The sequence below is a fragment of the Lontra canadensis genome, unplaced genomic scaffold (genome assembly GCF_010015895.1).
Source record: "Lontra canadensis isolate GAN:19392208 unplaced genomic scaffold, GSC_riverotter_1.0 scaffold153, whole genome shotgun sequence".
NCBI lineage: Eukaryota > Metazoa > Chordata > Mammalia > Carnivora > Mustelidae > Lontra > Lontra canadensis.
The window spans coordinates 2,514,979-2,533,287 of NW_022631147.1; the positions used below are offsets into that span (position 1 = coordinate 2,514,979).

The 18,309-nt window shown below is 48.7% G+C and overlaps 1 protein-coding gene across 4 annotated transcripts in view; it reads right to left on the reverse strand.

Annotated features, from left to right (window-relative positions):
* The window catches only part of BID (BH3 interacting domain death agonist), a 49,423-nt gene extending 34,418 nt beyond the window's left edge, over positions 1-15,005 (reverse strand). Inside the window, exon 1 of one of the 4 annotated variants that reach the window (XM_032844439.1) lies at positions 14,933-15,005. Coding sequence is in view for 1 of the 4 variants with exons in the window: in XM_032844436.1 (XP_032700327.1) it covers positions 10,799-10,864 (66 nt within the window). In the remaining 3 variants the exon portion in view is untranslated. Of the gene's footprint in view, positions 1-6,535; positions 6,727-10,515; positions 10,691-10,798; positions 10,880-14,932 lie in introns of those variants that run through there. The other 3 variants (XM_032844436.1, XM_032844438.1, XM_032844437.1) reach the window with 3 other exon arrangements.
* Between the last annotated feature and the right edge of the window lie 3,304 nt (positions 15,006-18,309).

The window sequence follows — 18,309 nt, forward strand, 5'->3', positions numbered from 1 at the left end:
CCTCAGATGTCAGAGTTGTTCTTCCTGATGGACACAAAATTCTGAACCAAAGTGAACGTGAGAGACTAAGGACACAGTAAGGTCCAACAATCCAGCCTCTCCGCCATCCCTCATTCAACAGAGAATCCATCTGTCCGTAAAGATCAGCACATGGTGAGACCACAAAGCCAAATTTTTGATCACTGATGCCACCTGTCAGTGATGGGGATAATTGATCTGCATGTGCAAACCAAAAATCAAAACAAATCATAAAGTCAGGGGAGAGAGAGAGGAAGAGAGACACACACACAGTTGGCAAAGTCAAGAAACAAGTCCTTCTAAGCTAGTGCCTCTGGTAGCTAAGAAAAGACCATGTGAATCCATTGGGCATGCTTTTCAGTGGATGACCTCCCAAACCACCAATATGGAATTAAAAGAAAAAGAAGTGAAACCATGACTTTCATACAAATATAAAATGGTAGCATGGACACATATCCAAGATTTCATTTAGCTAATTTTTTTTTTAAGATTTTATTTATTTATTTGACAGAGAGGGAGACAGTGAGAAAGTAAACACAAGCCAGGGAGAGGGAGAAGCAGGCTTCCCACTGAGCAGGGAGCCAGACGCAGGGTTCGATCCCAGGACCCTGGGATCATGACCTGAGCCGAAGGCAGATGCTTAACGACTGAGCCACCCAGGTGCCCCTAGCTTTCTAATTAATGAAGGGACTAGTAAGAGGATACAACCAGTTTCTAGACAATGTGGATTTCTAAGGTGTCTGCCAGTTCTCACATCCACTTTTATGAAAATAAAACCAAGTCTAGAGCTGTAAGGAAAACGTCCTTCCCCTCAAGCGGGGTGAAGTTCAGTTTGCTGGGGTGGATAGGATCAAGGCAGAGCCAGAAAAACAGTCCTGACAGCCCTGGGTGGCTAGAGCCACCCAGACCTCCTCCTTTCCACAGTCCCCAACAAGACCTCACCAGCTTCCCTAAGCCACTGACTTCTTCCTTTGGGTTTTGACTCTCACCAGTTTTCACACTGGCTCTTTCTGACAACTCACAGCAGGGAGGGTGTTGCCACTCTCACCAAGGACACATTTCTGTAACATGCACACTTTCACTCACCCGGCCCAAATGGGTTTACCAGGAATGGAGGAAGCTGGAGTGGAGAAGACTGGTTCCTCTGCCTCTGTGCTTAGGTTGAGTCTAAGCTCCCAGCCCCTCATTCTTTCCACAGGCACAGAGGAAAATTCCTTAGAAATTCAAGTGCTCTGATTCTGTTTCCTAACCTCTCCAACCCAAAGGCATGGGGACTACTGATCTAACCCAATGGTTTTCAACCCTGTCACACCAGAGTCAACAAAAAGTTTTAAAACACACTGAGCCAACATCCATTAAAAAAACAAAAACAAAAACAAAAAAACAAAAAAACCTACTGGGGGACCCCTGGGTGGCTCAGTTGGTTAAGCTGCTGCCTTTGGCTCAGGTCATGATCCCAGGGTCCTGGAATGGAGTCCCACATCCAGCTCCTTGCTCGGCAGGAAGCCTGCTTCTCTCGCTGCCTCTGCCTGCCACTCTGCCTGCTTGTGTGTACTCTCTCTCTCTCTCTGACAAATAAATAAAATCTTAAAAAAAAAAAAAAAACTACTGGAACTAATAAGTGAGTTCAGCAAGGCTGCAGGGCATAAGTATTGCAAGATCAATTGTACTTCTATAGATTAGCAATCAAAAATCCAAAAATGAAATTAAGAAAACAATTACCTTTATAACAGCATCAAGAAAAAGAGAACACTTAGGAATAGTTAACAAAAGTAGCATAAGATCTGTATGCTGAAAACTACAAATACTGTTGAAAGAAAGTGAAGAGCTAAATAAGTGAAAATTCACACAATGCTTACAGACTGGGAGAATTATTAAGGTTAAAATGGCAATACCCCCCCCCCCCAATTCACCTATTGATTCAATGCAATTCCTGAATCCCAGCTGGATTTTTTTTGCAGAAAGTTACAGATGGCTCCTATAATACATATGGAAATGCAAGGGGCACAGAACAGGAAATCTTGAAGAAGAACAATTTCAAATTGTTACTTCCCAATTTCAAAACTTACTAAGCTAGAGTAATCAAGACAGTGTGGTATTGCAAAGGATAAACATAAGATTAGTGGAACAGGAATGACAGTTTGGACCTATGGTTAATTGACAGTTGACAAAGGGGGCAAGTCCAGGGTAAAAAGTTGTCTTTTCAACAAACGGTGCTAGGCCAACTGAGTATCCACAAGCCCCTACCCTCACGTCATATACAAAAACTAACTCAAAATAGATCATGGAACCAATGCATGAGCTAAAACTATAAAATTCTTAGAATACAGGAATAAAACTTCATGACCTTGAGTCAGACAATGATTTCTAAGACATGACACCAAAAAAATAAGTAAAACAAGAAAAAACAGATAAACTGGACTTCTTGAAAATTAACTCTCAGGAACTGGTTGGCTCAGTCAGTAGAGCATGCAACTCTTGACCTCGGAGTTATATGTCCAAGCCCCACGTTAGGTGTAGAGACTACTTAAAAATAAAATCTTAAAAAAAAAAAAAAGGAAAAGAAAATTAACTCTTGTGCTTAAAAAGGTACCATCAAGAAAGACAGCCCATGGAGTAGGGGAAAATATTTGCAAATCATTAATCTGACAATAAAGATTTCTTATAACAATGAAAAGACAACCTGATTAAAAATTAGGCAAAAAGATTTGAATAGGATCCAGAGAAGATACACAAATGGCCAATGAGCTCATGAAAAAATGCTCAACATGATTAGCCATTACAAAAATACTAATCAAAACCACAATGAGGGGCGACTGGGTGGCTCAGTAGGTTAGAGCCTCTGCCTTCTGCTTGGGTCACGATCCCGGGGTCCTGGGATGGGGCCCCGCATCGGGCTCTCTGCTCGGTGGGGAGCCTGCTTCCTCCTCTCCCTTTGCCTGCCTCTCTGCCTACTTTGGTCTCGGTCTGTCAAATAAATAAAAATCTTAAAAAAAAAACAACAACAGTGAACCCACTAGACTAGACTAAAAGAGGGATAAAAGCAAGTGGTAACAAGAATGTGGAGGGGCGCCGGGGTGGCTCAGTGGGTTAAGCTGCTGCCTCCGGCTCAGGTCATGATCTCAGGGTCCTGAGATGGAGTCCCACATCGGGCTCTCTGCTCAGCAGGGAGCCTGCTTCCCTCTCTCTGCCTGCCTGTCTACTTGTGATCTCTCTGTGTCAAATAAATAAATAAAATCTTTAAAAAAAAAAAAAAGAATGTGGAGAAACTGGAAGCCTCATGCGTTGCTGGTGGGAATGTAAAATGAGGCAGCTTCTCTCAGAAAGTTTGGCAGCTCCTCAAACAATTAAAACACAGTTACCAAGCAATTCCACTCCTAGGCATATACCTAAGAGAAATGAAAACATAAGCCCACAGACAAACTTGTACATAAATGTTCATAGCAGAATTATCCATAATTGTTAGAAAGTAGAAATAACCCAAATGATCAATGACTCCATAAACAAAACATGGTACTTGTAAGACAGTGGAATATTATCTGACTGTGAAAAGGAGTGAAGGTCTGATTCATGTTAAAACATGCATGGACTGTGAAAACATGCAAACTGAAAGAGACGGGCACAAAAGGCCACATTTTGTATGATTCCATTTATCGGAACCTCTCAGAATGCACAGATCCATACAGCCAGAGAGTAAATTAGGTGCCAAGAGCTTCGGAGACAGTGGGATTTGGGTGGGATTAATAATGTGTAAGAAGTTTCTTTTGGGGCTGTTGAAATGTTCTAAAATTAGATTGTGGGGGCACCTGGGTGGCTTAATGGTTAAGGCCTCTGCCTTCAACTCAGGTCATGATCCCGGGGTCTTGGGATCGAGCCCCACATCGGGCTCTCTGCTCGGAGGGGAGCCTGCTTCCCTCTCTCTGCCTGCCTCTCTGCCTACTTGTGATCTCTGACTTGTGATCTCTGTCTGTGAAATAAATAAAATCTTTAAAAAATAAAAATAAAATAAAATAAAATTAGATTGTGGGGATGGTTAAAAAACTCTGTGAATATAATAAAAACTACTTTAAATGGGTGACTATGGGGGCGCCTGGGTGGCTCAGTGGGTTAAGGCCTCTGCCTTTGGCTCAGGTCACAATCCCAGGGTCCTGGGATCAAGCTCCACATCAGGCTCTCTGCTCAGCAGGGAACCTGCTTCCTCCTCTTTCTCTGCCTGCCTCTCTGCTTACTTGTGATCTCTCTCTGTGTCAAATAAATAAATAAAATCTTTAAAAATAAATAAATAAATAAATAAATAGGTGACTATGATGGTATGTGAAATATCTCAATAAAGTGGTTAAAAAAAAAAAGGCAGCCTGAGGAAGGATGTTCTAAAAAGGTAGCAGCCTCTTTCCCAGGTACCTGAGGCCATCCCCTCACACAGGTCCACTGCTCTACCCAGGTCTGCCAAAGTCCACCATCCTAATAAAAGCCTCCATCCTACAGTCTCCTGCTTGCCCTCCTCTACCTAGGCCTGGGCTTCGGAAAGATCTGTGCACACTCGGTGGGGCAAGACAGGCATCCCAGAGGCTACTCTAAAATATCTAGCTCAGCCTTTGTCATACACCGGTCCCCTCTACACTCCTAACTGCCTTCTTATGAGAGCTTAGTCATAGGGAAGAAAAGGGATGTTACCAAGGCCATGTCAGACCCCAAATCATGCAGCCCTTCACAGCCAGAGCTGGCAGGCGGGGCAGCTGAACAGAGCAGAAAGGGACTGTGGGCCAGCAAGTATGTGCAGCAGGGACTCACAACAACCCTCCCACCTCCTAAGTTCTAGCAGGTTCTGTTTCCTCATCTAGGCAAAGGGATGATATCCTGTATTTGGAATGGTGCAGGGCGTGAAAACAGTCAGTACAATCATTTTACACATGGATAAGCACTACCCCAGTGAGATGTCATGACCAGCAATGGCCCTGGACTCAGCTTCCCAGGCAGCCAGGAAAAAGTGTGGGAGGTTGGATGTTACCAAGGTTCCTAGGAGATACCCAGGGAGAAACTGGGCTTTTTGAGAAGCGATGGACACCTGGGGGCCAGCTGGTCTAACGGTGGGGAATTTGGGGGACAACGAAAGTATGATGGGCTACAGAGGCATCTTCCTCAAGGCTTGCTGTCACCCAGACCCAGGGGCCTGCCAGCCCACCAACCCAATGGCCTCACAACCCTAACCCTACCCTCTCTCCAGGACGGGGGCGGGACATACCTGCTGGAAAGTGTGGAAGAGGTTCCAGTCAAGGGTACTTTACCTCCTCTCTGATAGCAGACCCTGCCTTCCAGGGTCCCTGGGGGGTGCTAAGCCTCACCTTGGTCCTCTCTCCCTCCCCACCCCCACTACCATACATACAGAGGTGGCTGGGCCCAGAAGGTGGTGAAGGGACAGTCCCAAACACAGTGCCCACCCTCACCAGAAGTCAGCACCCTCAGCTCACCATTCCCCAGAGTTGGCTTCCTCCTTTCTATCTCCAAGGAGCTGCCTGCTGGTGCAGAAGCCCCTCCCAGCTCTTCCCATCCGGACTGGACTTCCCAGATGGTGACCCATTATAAGTAACACTCTCGCTAGTGCTGAGAGGGGCTGCTGGTGCTGTGACTCATTTACCCAGCTGGCCTTCTCCCAAACCGAGGCATACATATGCCTGTGACCTCAGGCCTGGTTTACCGCTCACAGGACCAGAGTTACTGAGCTCCGTGTCACTCTCCAGCACTTACTCCCACCCAAGTGGGATCCCCACACTATGTTGCACAGGCCTTCCTGACTCAGGCCCTCACCCCCACCCCCCATCTACTACCTCCTCCTTTGCTTCCTTACTGCTGTCATATCTCCCAAGCCCTAACTAAACACTAATCCCCCAGACTTCAGCTGGCTCTCCCTGGAAAGACTGGAAAGACAGATGAAAAGCCCAGAAAAGTCCCAAACTCCCTAAGTCCCTGGGGCCCGGCAGCATTTAAGAGGCTCATGCATTCCCAGACCACAGAGGGATCCTCTCTGGTGACCTCTGTGCGTGACCCAGGTCACAGCTGGCTTTCAACCTGCCATGTGACCTCACTTTCCCTTTTGTAAAAGGGGCACTCCCAGCCTTGTGACATTCTTACCCTTCATTCTAGCTTGGTGGAGGAGTGGGTGTTGGGGGGTGGGGGTGCTGTGCATGAGGGTGTGGAGATCCAAGTCCGAGCTCCTGGGACATGGCCCAGTCCTAGACCCAGGGCCATGAACACCCGAACATTTGTCTAAATATGAGCATATACGTGAGAAACACCCCATCACGGATGTTTCACAACTGCAGCATTTCCCAGAATTCCAGTGAGAATTGAGATCGTTCTGCAAAGGAAACCAACTACAGACACACAGATGCCCACTGACAGAAAAACAGCATAACCATTGCTGGCCTCAGATGAAAGCTCAGACACCCCCCACTCACCACACTAGGCTACATTCACATTCCAAAGACTGGCCCACACCAGACCAGAACACAGTACTCACTTTCCTAACTCTGAAGAAAGGCACTTTGTTAAGCACGGGAGCATATAAGGCAACTGCTGACCCGCCCTGCTGGTCTTCACAGCCAGCAGCTTGGCGGGAGCTTATTAAGCTCGGACTTGGGAGCCCATTCAGACCAGGCAGAAGCCCAGGCACGAAGCTTTGCCAGGATCTCCACGGTGATCCCGACACCCTGGACCCAGGAGGCATGCCTCTCTTCCTATGGTGGCATTCCCACATCCTTCCACAAGGGCAGTCTTCCAGGCCCCACAGGGCAGTTTCAGTCCCACCACTCTGGGTGTCTGAATGCAACCAGCCCCCTTTTAAACCTGGTCTATGACTCAGAGGGGCTCAAAAACTCCACCACCTAGCACCTGTCTCCAACACCCAACACCAACAGATAGGATTATCAAGGGGAGAGGTTACTTTAAAACAAACCACTTCCTCATTTTCTAAGTTGGTGGCTTCTAGGACTCTGGACACAAAAAGCCAACCACAATTTCCATTCGATGGTTGCTTTATGGTTCATCCAGATCATGGAGTCGGCCTTTCATCTGAAACTCTCCCATTTTGACCTCTGCAGGCAGGAAGAGAAGAGCGAGGGAAGGCAAGGAAAGGAATGGGCCACAGGGATGGGAGGCTGGGGAACCTGTGGGGCTAAATCCCACCCAGCGGGTCCACGGCCCTGCTCCCTGAAGCTTCATCCTGTCCCACACACATCACTAGCTGCCTGCAGGGGAGGGGAGTCCACAGAAAGCCCACAGCCATTCTCTCTGCTCCTTGCCCCTTCACGTCTAACTGGTGTAGAGGTGCGGAGGTGGATGGGCTGAATTTGGAAAATGGGCTAGTGAGTAGCCTGGAAATCCAGGCAGTGCAATGTAACACTTAGAGCTGGGATTCTGGGGTCTGACTTCCTCGGCTGTGGCCCTGGGCAAGTTACTTAATTACTTCATGCCTCAGTTTCCCCAACTGAAGAGTAAGGATGATAACCTTGCTTCTGATTACTGTGATGTCCAAATGAGCTAACTAATACACATGAAGTTATTCATGTGTGTATCAGGCCCACAGTGAACTCTATCTGTATGTTATCACCATCCTCAATTAGCTGTCTTTTTCAGACCCCTCAGTGGCTTTGGGCAAGGACACGTATCACCTGGGGGTGGCCAGCCAGGTGTGGCAGCCAAGGTACTGCTAATGGGATCCTATGCATAGGAGTCCCAGTAGGGTGGGTAGCTAGCCTCAGGGGGCATCCAGAACAGCACTGCCCTCCAAAACCCCAGACTGACAAATGGTCACCAGAGGTACAAGCACAGAAAGGGCTTCCAATAGCCACAGCTCTAGAGTGAGTCTTCTCAGGAACTGAGAATCCAGAGCCAGCATGCTGGGTACTACCCACCAAGGAACACACAGTCCTTGATCATGATGGCAACATCCTATCACAGTCCCTTACACTAGAGAAGAAGAGAACAGCCCAAATGTCATTCACTGACCTTCTGCAAGCCAACACTCCTGCCCTGGAAAGCTCCATCATCCAATGACTTGCTCCTCCATATGGCCTCAGCACTCCTGACAGGCAGTTCTCATTTGCAATGAGTAAAACCAGCAGTTCTTCCAATGAGTCTCCCCAGGTTGGCTAAGGCTATGAGCTTCCCTGGGCAAGGCCTCAGAGGAGGGCATGCAATGCCCCTTCCCATCTAAGCACCCCTACCCCAGCATTCCTGCACTGCCCTGAGTGCACTTTCCCACCTTATTCAACTGGTAAGATCCTATTTATTCTTCAGAGTCCCCTTCAGATGGCCCAACCTCTTCAGACAAAGCTAACAGCAACACACCCCATGTTCCCAAAGCTCTTTGCAACAAATACACCAAAGCCTGCATCCTGATTATGACAGTAGCCAGTTTATGTCTCCATTCCCATGAGACAGCACCTTGTCCCTCATGAACCACACTGCCCCATGCCCAGCACAGCATGGGCACTGGGCACCTCAGTACTCAAAGAAGCCCGTGAGAAGGCTGCCTTTAAACCCCACCTGTGAAGTCCTCCACCAGGCCTCCTGAGGGTGCCGACCCTGCACCTCTTCTCTCGCTGGGCGGGAGGGACAGAACACACACATATGCCCCGCAGCAGTAAAAGGCTAGACACCAACCCCCTTCCCAACAAGGCCTCCCTAGAGCTCTGCCCACCTAAACTTTTTTTTTTTTAAATGATTTTTTAAATTTATTTATTTGACACACAGAGCACTAGCAGGGGGAGCAGCAGGCAGAGGGAGAGGGAGAAGCAGGCTCCCAGCTGAGCAAGGAGCCGGATGTGGAACTCGATCCCAGGACTCTGGGATCATGACCTGAGCTGAAGGCAGCAGCCTAACCAACTGAGCCACCCAGGCGTCCCCCACCTAAACTTTTAAAACCAGAAGTCCCCTTCCCACTTTCCTTCTTGCTCCAAAACCAGGAACAGTCACTGAAGACTTCCAGTGGCCTCTCAGGGCCCCAGTTCAAGGTCTGGGTCAAGATGGCACAGACCAGGGGTGCCTAGGTGGCTCAGTCCTTTGAGTGTCTGCCTTCGGTTCAGGTCATGGGATTGAGCCCCGCATCATCGAGCCTCACATTAGGCTCCCTGCTCTGTGGGGAGCCTGCTTCTCCTTCTCCCTCTGTCGCTCCCCCTGATTGTGCTTGCATACGAGCTCTCCATCAAATAAATAAATAAAATCTTAAAAAAAAAAAAAAAGATGGCACAGACTAAGGCCCAGGACAGGCTTCCCCAACTCAGAGCCTGCCACTCACCCCAGTTGGGTGGAGATGGAATGTGGACAAACCACATCCTTCAGCAGCTTCCCCCAGCTCCCTTCTATAGAAAGAGACCAGCTGAGATGCCACCAAGTGAGGCTTGGGCAGCCAGATAAGATCTGCAGGAAGGGCAGGCAGGCTTGGCAGTGGAATTAGGTAATTGCCTGAAAAGTTGGGTGCACTCTGTGCTGGGTTTCCTGCTCCTCAATCCTTTCCAGACCAATCCAATCCCAAAAGGCCTTACCTGTGTTCCTCAAGCTCATCCTCACTGTCACCACCACTGTCCCTCTTCGACTCCAGAAAAACCCCTGCCAGACCAGCCACTTGGTAGCTGAGGGCTTTCGGGCTCTCCCAGGGTCCCCTGTGGTTACAAAGTCATTCAACAAACTAACTTCTACCACCAGCCAGTACATGCATGTAATTTCTAACAGTTCTAAGACAGGCTCTTTGGCCACACTGAGGCAGGGGTAAAACAGGGAAAAGTGCCCGAGACCAGAGCCCAAGGTCTGCGTCTGGATTTAGGTTCCGGATCTGGTGCTGAACAAACAGATGTGTAACCTGAACCCGATCCTTCCCGTCGGGTTTCTCATCTCAGAGGTTGGGCCTGGCAGCCGCAAATCGCACTGCGAACCGCCCACCCACCCTGGGGCGGGGGAGGTCTTAAGTCCTCACCCACCAGCCCCCCGACCGCACCCCGGCCGAGGCCCCACAAGCCGCCGGCCAAACCCGAAGACTAGCTCAGAGAGGGGACTATAAAGCCTTCTCTAGCCTACCCAAGAGAATCCGGGAGCCGCGCGCCGGCCCGCTCCGGCTCCCCGGGGTCCCCATGTGTCCTTCCTCCGAGGGGGGGGAGCCCTTCAGGCGGTGTGTGGGCCGCGCGGACCGAAGGAGGGGACCAGGCGGACGGGGGGCAGGGTGAAAGGCTGCCTCGACGTCGGGCGCCGAGGGCCGGCAGGCTCCAAGCGTGGGGTCGCGGGCTGCCGGCCTTGGGGGCGCACGGGGCGCTTCGGGCCGGGTGGCACCTGGCAGCAGCGCCTCCCCGCCCGCCGTCCGGCCCCACAGCCATAGGCGGTCCGGGGCTGTGTTTGGGACGGTGGGGCCGGCAGCGAGCGCTGAGCCAGCCCCGCGCCGGGCAGACAGGAGCTCCTGAACTTGCAGCTCAGCGTAGACGGCCGCGCGGGCAGCTGGGGGCTACTCACCGACCCAGCGGCCGTGACAGCACGCCGAGAGACCCGCAGCGAGGGGCGCCGGGAGCCGGGAGCCGGTCTAGGCTGACTGCAGGCAAAGTCCCCGAGGCGCGCGGAGTACGCAGCCGCCGCGCTCGCACTTCCTTTATTTCCCGCCCGCCGCGGCCGGCCCCGCCCCCGGCCCGTCAGTCGCGGGCGCCTACCGGGAAACTCCCAGCTCAGCACAGCAGGCTGCTCCTGGGGATGGGCCCCGCCACCAGGAGCGGCCTAGCGGCCGCGACACCCCCACCCCCACCTGCCGGAGCCCCGAGGATACAGCGGACTTCCACCCACAAACCGTAGTCCCTATCAAGGTGGCCATCTGGGTAGGTTGGTCGCCCATTCAGGAGACGCAGGGAATTGTTCCAAATGTTCCTTGCTTGGAAGGGATTTCAGAATCCTCACGAGCTGTTCTTGGAACAGCCTGGGGTGGTGATTCCCAGGAATAATCTTCCGAAACCATTCCTCAGTGCCTGTGTCCAGAGAGCCCCGCAACTGCACAGCCAGAGGAGAAACACGTGACTCCAACAAAAGAGAAACAATCAGGAAAACAACTTCACGGAAATGAAGAGAAAACAAATAGGACCATGGAAGTTGCTACACCTGAACAGAGTAGTATACATTGAATTTTATTTTTTTAAGATTTAATTATTTGAGAGAGAGAGAAAGCACGTGAGAGAGAAAGAAAAAGCACCGGGAGGGGGAGAGGAAGAAGCAGGTTCTCAGCTGAGCAGGGAGGGAGCCCCATATGGAGCTCAAACCCAGGACCCTGGGATAACGACCTGAACTGAAGGCAGATGCTTAACCGATTGAGCCACCCACGCGTCCCTAGAAACTGAATTTTAAAGAAGGAAAAGATTAGAAGGAAATACAACCAAAAATCATCACAAGCTTACATTAAAATAATAAAAATCACAGTGGTTTTGGGTTTTGTTTTTTTTTTACTTTTCACTTTTTTGTATTTTCCAATTTTTCTAGAAGGAAGGCGGCATTAATTTTACAATGACTAAAAACGATTATAATGAAAATCACATCATGGAATGAATGGTTTGTTAAATTTCAAGTTTATTTCTTTATCAGAGCTGCATCTCCAAGTGATTAGAGTATAAACAGCAAATAATATTTTGCAAAGGGGTGGTCTGGGAGGTTTCTGGCAGCCAAAACAAAATGGGTTAATTTCACAATTCTACAAAGGAAGGATGAAGCATACCAATTCCCACTTCAAGAATGTCCAACCTTAACTTGCACCTACCTGTAAATGAAGTTTCTGGGTTTTGTGTGCAGCTTAACCAGGCTGTGAGGAGGTGTCAAAGTAGACAATCGAGAAATTTTGAGCAAGAACGGATTCACTCCAATAAATATATTTCCTCCAACAATGACCTCTTTGAAGAGGGCACAGGATGCCTGAGATCAGAGTACAAAAGACATGAGGTAGATACAGTGCCTGCTGGGGTCAGAAGGGGCAGAGGCTGTGTGCCGCGCCCAAGACAGACACTCTGCATTAAGGCAGCAGAGGCAGGCCAACCCAAGCTATAAGTCACATCTGGCACCAATACATTTCTAGGACTGTAAATGTGTTTCTGGTACTGTATGTGGACCAACCAGGCTAGATAATGCTCCCCAAGAAGCAGTTCCCAGGCTCAAATGTCTTCTTGAGGTGCTCAAATAGATGCAAATAACTAGTAATCCTTCCCATCTCAACACTACTCAACTCTCTTGATTGATCAGCACTTCTAAAAGCTAAACTTTGAATAATGGATGACACACTTCTCTGTCTCCCTCAACAGACGCTAAACATGATTTCATTTTTTCCACGCCCCCAGTCACCTTCCCAAGCATATGCTGTGAGACCCCCCGCTCTGGCTCTGGGCAGCACTCCTGTGTTCCCTCTCCAGAAGATGTTCGTCTCCTCACTGATCCATGCATCCCCAAATATGGTGGCCATAGCAGTGCTGCTATGAACATTCTTCTTCAAATCTTTTTGTGTACATATGTTTTCACTTCTCTTGAGTATAATACTCAGGGGCGGCACTGCCGGACTGTTCAACTTTACTACCAACAGCCAGTTTTTCGAAGTGGCTGTACCATGTTGCACTTCCACCAGCAGCCTGTGAACATCCACGCAGCTCCACGAACCCCTGTGGCTCACCCCTGCACCACCAGCCCCCTGGTTCATGCCACCCTCTCCCTCATCATGGCAATAGCCTCTTTTTTTTTTTTTTTTTTTTTTTTTTTTTTAAAGATTTTATTTATTTATTTGACAGAGAGAGATCACAAGTAGGCAGAGAGGCAGGCAGAGAGAGAGGAAGGGAAGCAGGCTTCCTGCTGAGCAGAGAGCCCGATGCGGGGCTCGATCCCAGGACCCTGAGATCATGACCTGAGCCGAAGGCAGCGGCTTAACCCACTGAGCCACTCAGGCGCCCATGGCAATAGCCTCTTAATAGGGGCTCCCTGTATTCATCCTCCTCTTATAAAAGGTCAGATGGTGTCACTCCGCTCTTTAAAGTCCTCGATGGTTTCCCAAAGCATTTTCAATAGCCTACAAAGTCCTATATGACCTGCACCCTCTTTAAGCTCAAATCCTACCACTGTCCCCTTATTATTCTGCCTCAGCCCCAATGGCCTCTGTGTTTTCCCTGGACCTGGCTTCCTTTCCTCCCCAACGCCTATCACGACCTGAAATATTCTATAATTCTTTGTTTGTGTTGGACTGTCTCCCCTCACTGGGAAATAATCTCCACAAGGAGGACAGGGACTTGTTTTATTCATGCTCTTGCCTTGGTCCCTAAAACAGTGCTTGGTACTCATGGGTCCTCAATAATGGAATAACTATGTTGGCAAGATAAACCTCAGGTGGTGTTAGGTGTTGTGCAGAAGACTATACAGGGCGAGGGCAGGTGAGCAATGGGTGGCTCATGAGCTAGGTAGGTCCTCTGATGCCTGAGTGTCAAAAAAAGGGAAGCAGATGTGACAGAAGGAGGCACAGCACTGTGCACACGGGAAGCATCTACAGTAGGCGTGCCACTGTGGGAAGGAGCCCCACGTAGCTGTTGCACAGCAGGGACAGGGTAACAGCAGGGAGACTTGGGGGCAGGCTGGGTGAGGTGTTGGAGGTCTTACCCTAAACACTGCGGGGGTCACTGACTTTGTCCTGCAGGGGAAATCTATGCCAATCAGCCCCCAAATTCTTTGTGTCTCCTTTTTAGCTTCTTGCAATCAGGCTAGCTTCTATTTCAATCCCCCAGTTCTAACAGCTGCTTCTGTTATGTTTTGGGCTTTAAAATCTGTCAGCATTGGGGCACCTGGGTGGCTCAGTCGTTCGATGTCTGCCTTCGGCTCTGGTTATGATCCCAAGTTCCTGGGATCGAGCCCCCCCTGCTCGGCAGGAAGCCTGCTTCACCCTCTCCCACTCCCCCTGCTTGTGTTCCCTCTCTTGATGTGTCTTTCTCTGTCAAATAAATAAAGTCTTTTTTAAAAAAATAAAGTCTGTCAGCATTGTTTGGTAATTAAGAGAATATGATGCTTCTCACAAAGACAAGTCTGTAGGGTCAGAAAACAGCAGTGGCTGCCAGACACTGGAAGGGGAGGGACTCTAAGGGAAGACAGGAATGATGGAATATTTCTATGTCCTCATCGTGGTGGTTGTTACACGACTGTATACTTTTGTCAAAATTCATAGAATTCCACACTAATAGGTGAATTTTACCATACAAAAAATGATACCTTAATTAAAAAATGAAACTGTAAATTCACAAATAAACAAGAGAGAATGATGCTCCCCCTGTTTTTGCCTTTCCTTCCCTCTCTTTGCCCCTCCCCTGCTTGTGCTCTCTCCCTCGCTCTCTAAAGATAAATAAAACTTAAAACAAACAAACAAACCACACACAACACCCAGTGAGGTTTTGACTGAAAGGGTGTAGGAAGCTAAGCAGTCTGACTTCAGTTTCGTTTTCCCTGAGGTTTCTCACTGTTGCTTCCGGCTGCTGGGCCCCTCCTCCTACGTACGAACCCCCAACCCCCTTCCTAAGTTCCCTTTATTACACAGAAAGAGGATGATATTTTCAAAGACGTCTTGAAGGAATGCTGTTTGAAATGGTTATCTCTGAAACCCATTGTTATGGGCTGAATTGGGTCCTCAAATTCCCATGTTGAAGCTCTAACCTCCTAGTCCCTCACAGTGTGAGTGTTTTTGGAGACAGGCTCTTTAAAAAGGTAGTTAGGGTTAAACGAGGCCAGTGGTATAGGCCCTAATCCAATATGACTGATATCCTTATGGGAAGAACTTAGGACATGGATGCCCACAGAGGGGGGACCATATGAAGACACAGAGAGATGGCAGCTGTCTACAAACCGAGGAGAGAGGGCTCAGAAGAACCAACCCAGCCAATACCTTGATCTTAGACTTCCGGCCTCCAGAATCAGGAGAAAGCTGGTTTCTGTTAAGCCCCCAGGTCTGCAGAACCTTGTTACGGCAGCCCCAGCGAACTCATACACCCACTTCCAGCTATGAGTCACTTGTACCCAGTCAGAAGGAGCTGGGTTTCTTTCCCTTTCACTGCCTATGCTCCTTACCAGGTGATCTTCCTCTTCTGGTCCTGGGGAGGTCTTACACCTGTCTTACTGATGAGGGAGCAGAAGGGAAGCTGAGGACAAAGCCCAAGCTGCAACCCTCCCCCACCCCCATGGGCTGGTGGGACAGGTGTGATTCCTCAGGCACCTCTGGCTGCCCTAAAGCAAAGGGAAGGGCAAACAAATGGTTAACTAATAGAGATCACAGTCCTGCAGGACAGAGTCTCCCTCAGTTTATAAATGTCTTAGTTATTTACAAGGAAAAAGCATTCTTATCAATAACCTAACTTCCAGAATTAAATGTGGACAAAATTAAATGTTCTTATAACACACAGCCCACTGACAAATACTTGAGGCAGGCAGAGTATAAAGTTCCTCCAGGAAGCCGCCAACCGTCTTAATGGTAATGCCTCACTAGAGAGAAAAACAAGGCCTCTGGTATCTTCTATCCTCCATATTCTCTTTAGCATGAAAGTTCTTTTGAAAACCTCCCTTTTTCCTTACTCCTACATTCAAAACTATATCATTATCCTGCTCCAAGGTCAAGGGCAAAGCTTACCCTTTTTTAGAAAAATCCAACTCTTTCCCTCCTTCTCAGGCCCAGTTCCCTTCATAACCCCCTTACAGGTTGTTTCTGACAGGCTGAGGTAACAGCCGCCTAGGGCAGAACACTGTTGGGCCCTGAACTGCTATAGCCTGAACTTCCCAGGCTCTGGCCCTGGCCCAAGTCACATGTCTAGGTCCAGACTCACAGGAAAACGCAGGCCTGGACCCCTCTAGCTTCAGACACCCACAGGAGCCTGTGTGCAGCCACAATCCTGGGAGGGAGGGCCTCGGTGACAGCTCCTTTTAGAGCCCCCTTCACACTCTTTCATGCTCAAAGCTGAGTTTGGAAAATAGAGGTTACTGGTTATCTGACATCCTGATGCCTGAGGTATTGTTGTGTGAAGCCAACTTGGGGCTGAAAATTGCTTTGGGGAAGATGAACCAAATAACATCTGCTCCATCTCATGTGGAATCGGAAAGGAAGACAAACTACTCTCCCTATGGCACAACTTGATAAGCCCTGTTGGCTTCCCCTCACCCAGCCCAGGCCCGCCCCCGCCCCCAGCTCTGATTAATGCTAAAATCCTGATCTCCAGGGGGGCCTGACTGGCTCAGTTGCAAGTGACTCTTGATCTTGGGGTCATGAGTTCAAGCCCCACGTTCCCTTCTTGGGTGCAGAGATTACTTAAACAAACAAACAAACAAAGCAGATCTCCAGATGATGAAATACCAATTATGTAAGCTTGAAAGACAAATACCATACACTCTCACTCACGTGTGGAATTTAAGAAAGAAAACAGAAGAGCATAGGGGAAGGGAAGGAAAAATAAAATAAGACAGAGAGGGAGACAAACCATAAGAGACTCTTAACTCTAGAAAACAAATGGAGGGCTGCTGGAGGGGAAGGGAGGTAACTGGGTGATGGGCATGAAGGAGGGCATGTGATGGAAGGAGCACTGGATGTCATATGCAACTGATGAGTCACTACATTCTATCTCTGACACTAACAATACAGTACGTGTTAATGACATTGAATTTAAATTTTAAAGAACATTTATTTATAAAGGATACTTTTTATGCTTCTTTTAAAAAAAAATCTCCAATGCACTGCCTTGGATGAATCATGCTGCCTCATTCTTAGCACATGGTCATCATCAGTCCCCTCTCCTGTGTTGTTTCTCATTTATTTCTTCTCTCTTTTTTTGCCTTTCCTATCTCTTTCACCTGCCTTTCAGAGGCAGCTTTTATTATATATGTATTATATTACCATCTATTTGTATAAAGTCTCATAAAAAAGAGTATACTGTTATTCTGTACATATTATGGTAGTTCTCATTTTATTTTGTTCTTCACTCAGCACTGTATTTGCAGGATTCTCTGTGTTGCTATGTGTATTACTTCCAAGTGCCACGGAGTACTCCACTGGGGGCGTCCCTCACATTTTGCCCATCTGCTCCCCCATGTATAAAAACTCCAGATTGCTCCCAACTTGCTGTCATAATGAAAAACACTCCAGTGAACATCCTCACATATGGTCCCTCTGAGACAGCCACCCAGGAACAGAGTTACAGGTCATAGGGTGGGTGTACGGGTAAATTGACCAAGTACTAGCAGCCATTCTCCCCAGTGTTTGCTCTTCTCTACATTCCCACCAGGAGGGCCCATTGTTGCTGTTTCCCTCCATACTCACCAACACTTAGCATGATCTAGGTTGCTAACTTTGCCAATCTAATAGATATAAAATAATACCTCATTGTTACCATGTTTTTGCATTTCCATGAGAAACGATGAGTTTGAGCATCATTGCTCAGGATAGAATTATCAATCTGCCTCCTCTACTGAGCGACACTGAAATGGGGCAGCAAGAAGGTTTTCTGGGGAGTTCATGTCTCTTGAGGATAAGAGGAAGAAGCAGGGTTGAGCAGAGGCAGGTCTGAGCCCTGTAGAAGGAAACAGGAGAAGAAGGAGAACAAGACAGACCATGAAACAGATCTGAGAGAGTTGTGGCCATGCCAGTAGCTACCATCCAGATCAAAGGATGCCTGTTAGAGGAGAAATGGATAGAACCCCCTGTCCCACCATACTCATTCCTGTTTAGGAAGCCCCTGGCCTCCGTGGCAGCATCTAAAGGACATGCAGCTGGAGGTTGTGAGCTAACGGCTGTTCCCACAGCTAAGGAACAGCGAGTTCTAGGGTGAGGACTTCCCCATGACAGCCACAGTGTACAGGAGACCTCAAGAGCTTAAGATCGCAAAGGTGTATTTCATGTTCAGTCTGACAGAGGTCAGGTGGCTCTCCTTGGAGACTCTCCTCAGAGGTGATGCTGGGAGCCAAGCAGCTTTCCAGTGAGGGTCTGTGCTTCGCTGTGTAGATGCAGAAGCCTAGTGTTCAGAGCTCACTGCTAGTGGACTCAGAGCGGAGGCCACATGGCCTTCCCATTCACGTCCCCTGTGAGAGTGCCTGTCATGATCTCAACAGAGCTACAGAGGCCGAAGCCAGGAAGCCCAGGAAGAGGAGAGGCGATGGGAGCATGGGAACAGACACCACTGTCTCTGCCACACTCCTTGGTCATTTACCTGGTTAGCTCCTTAGCCCATGTAGCCATTGTGGTTCTTGTCCTCTTCTTATTAGTTTGCAGGAGTTCCTCAGATA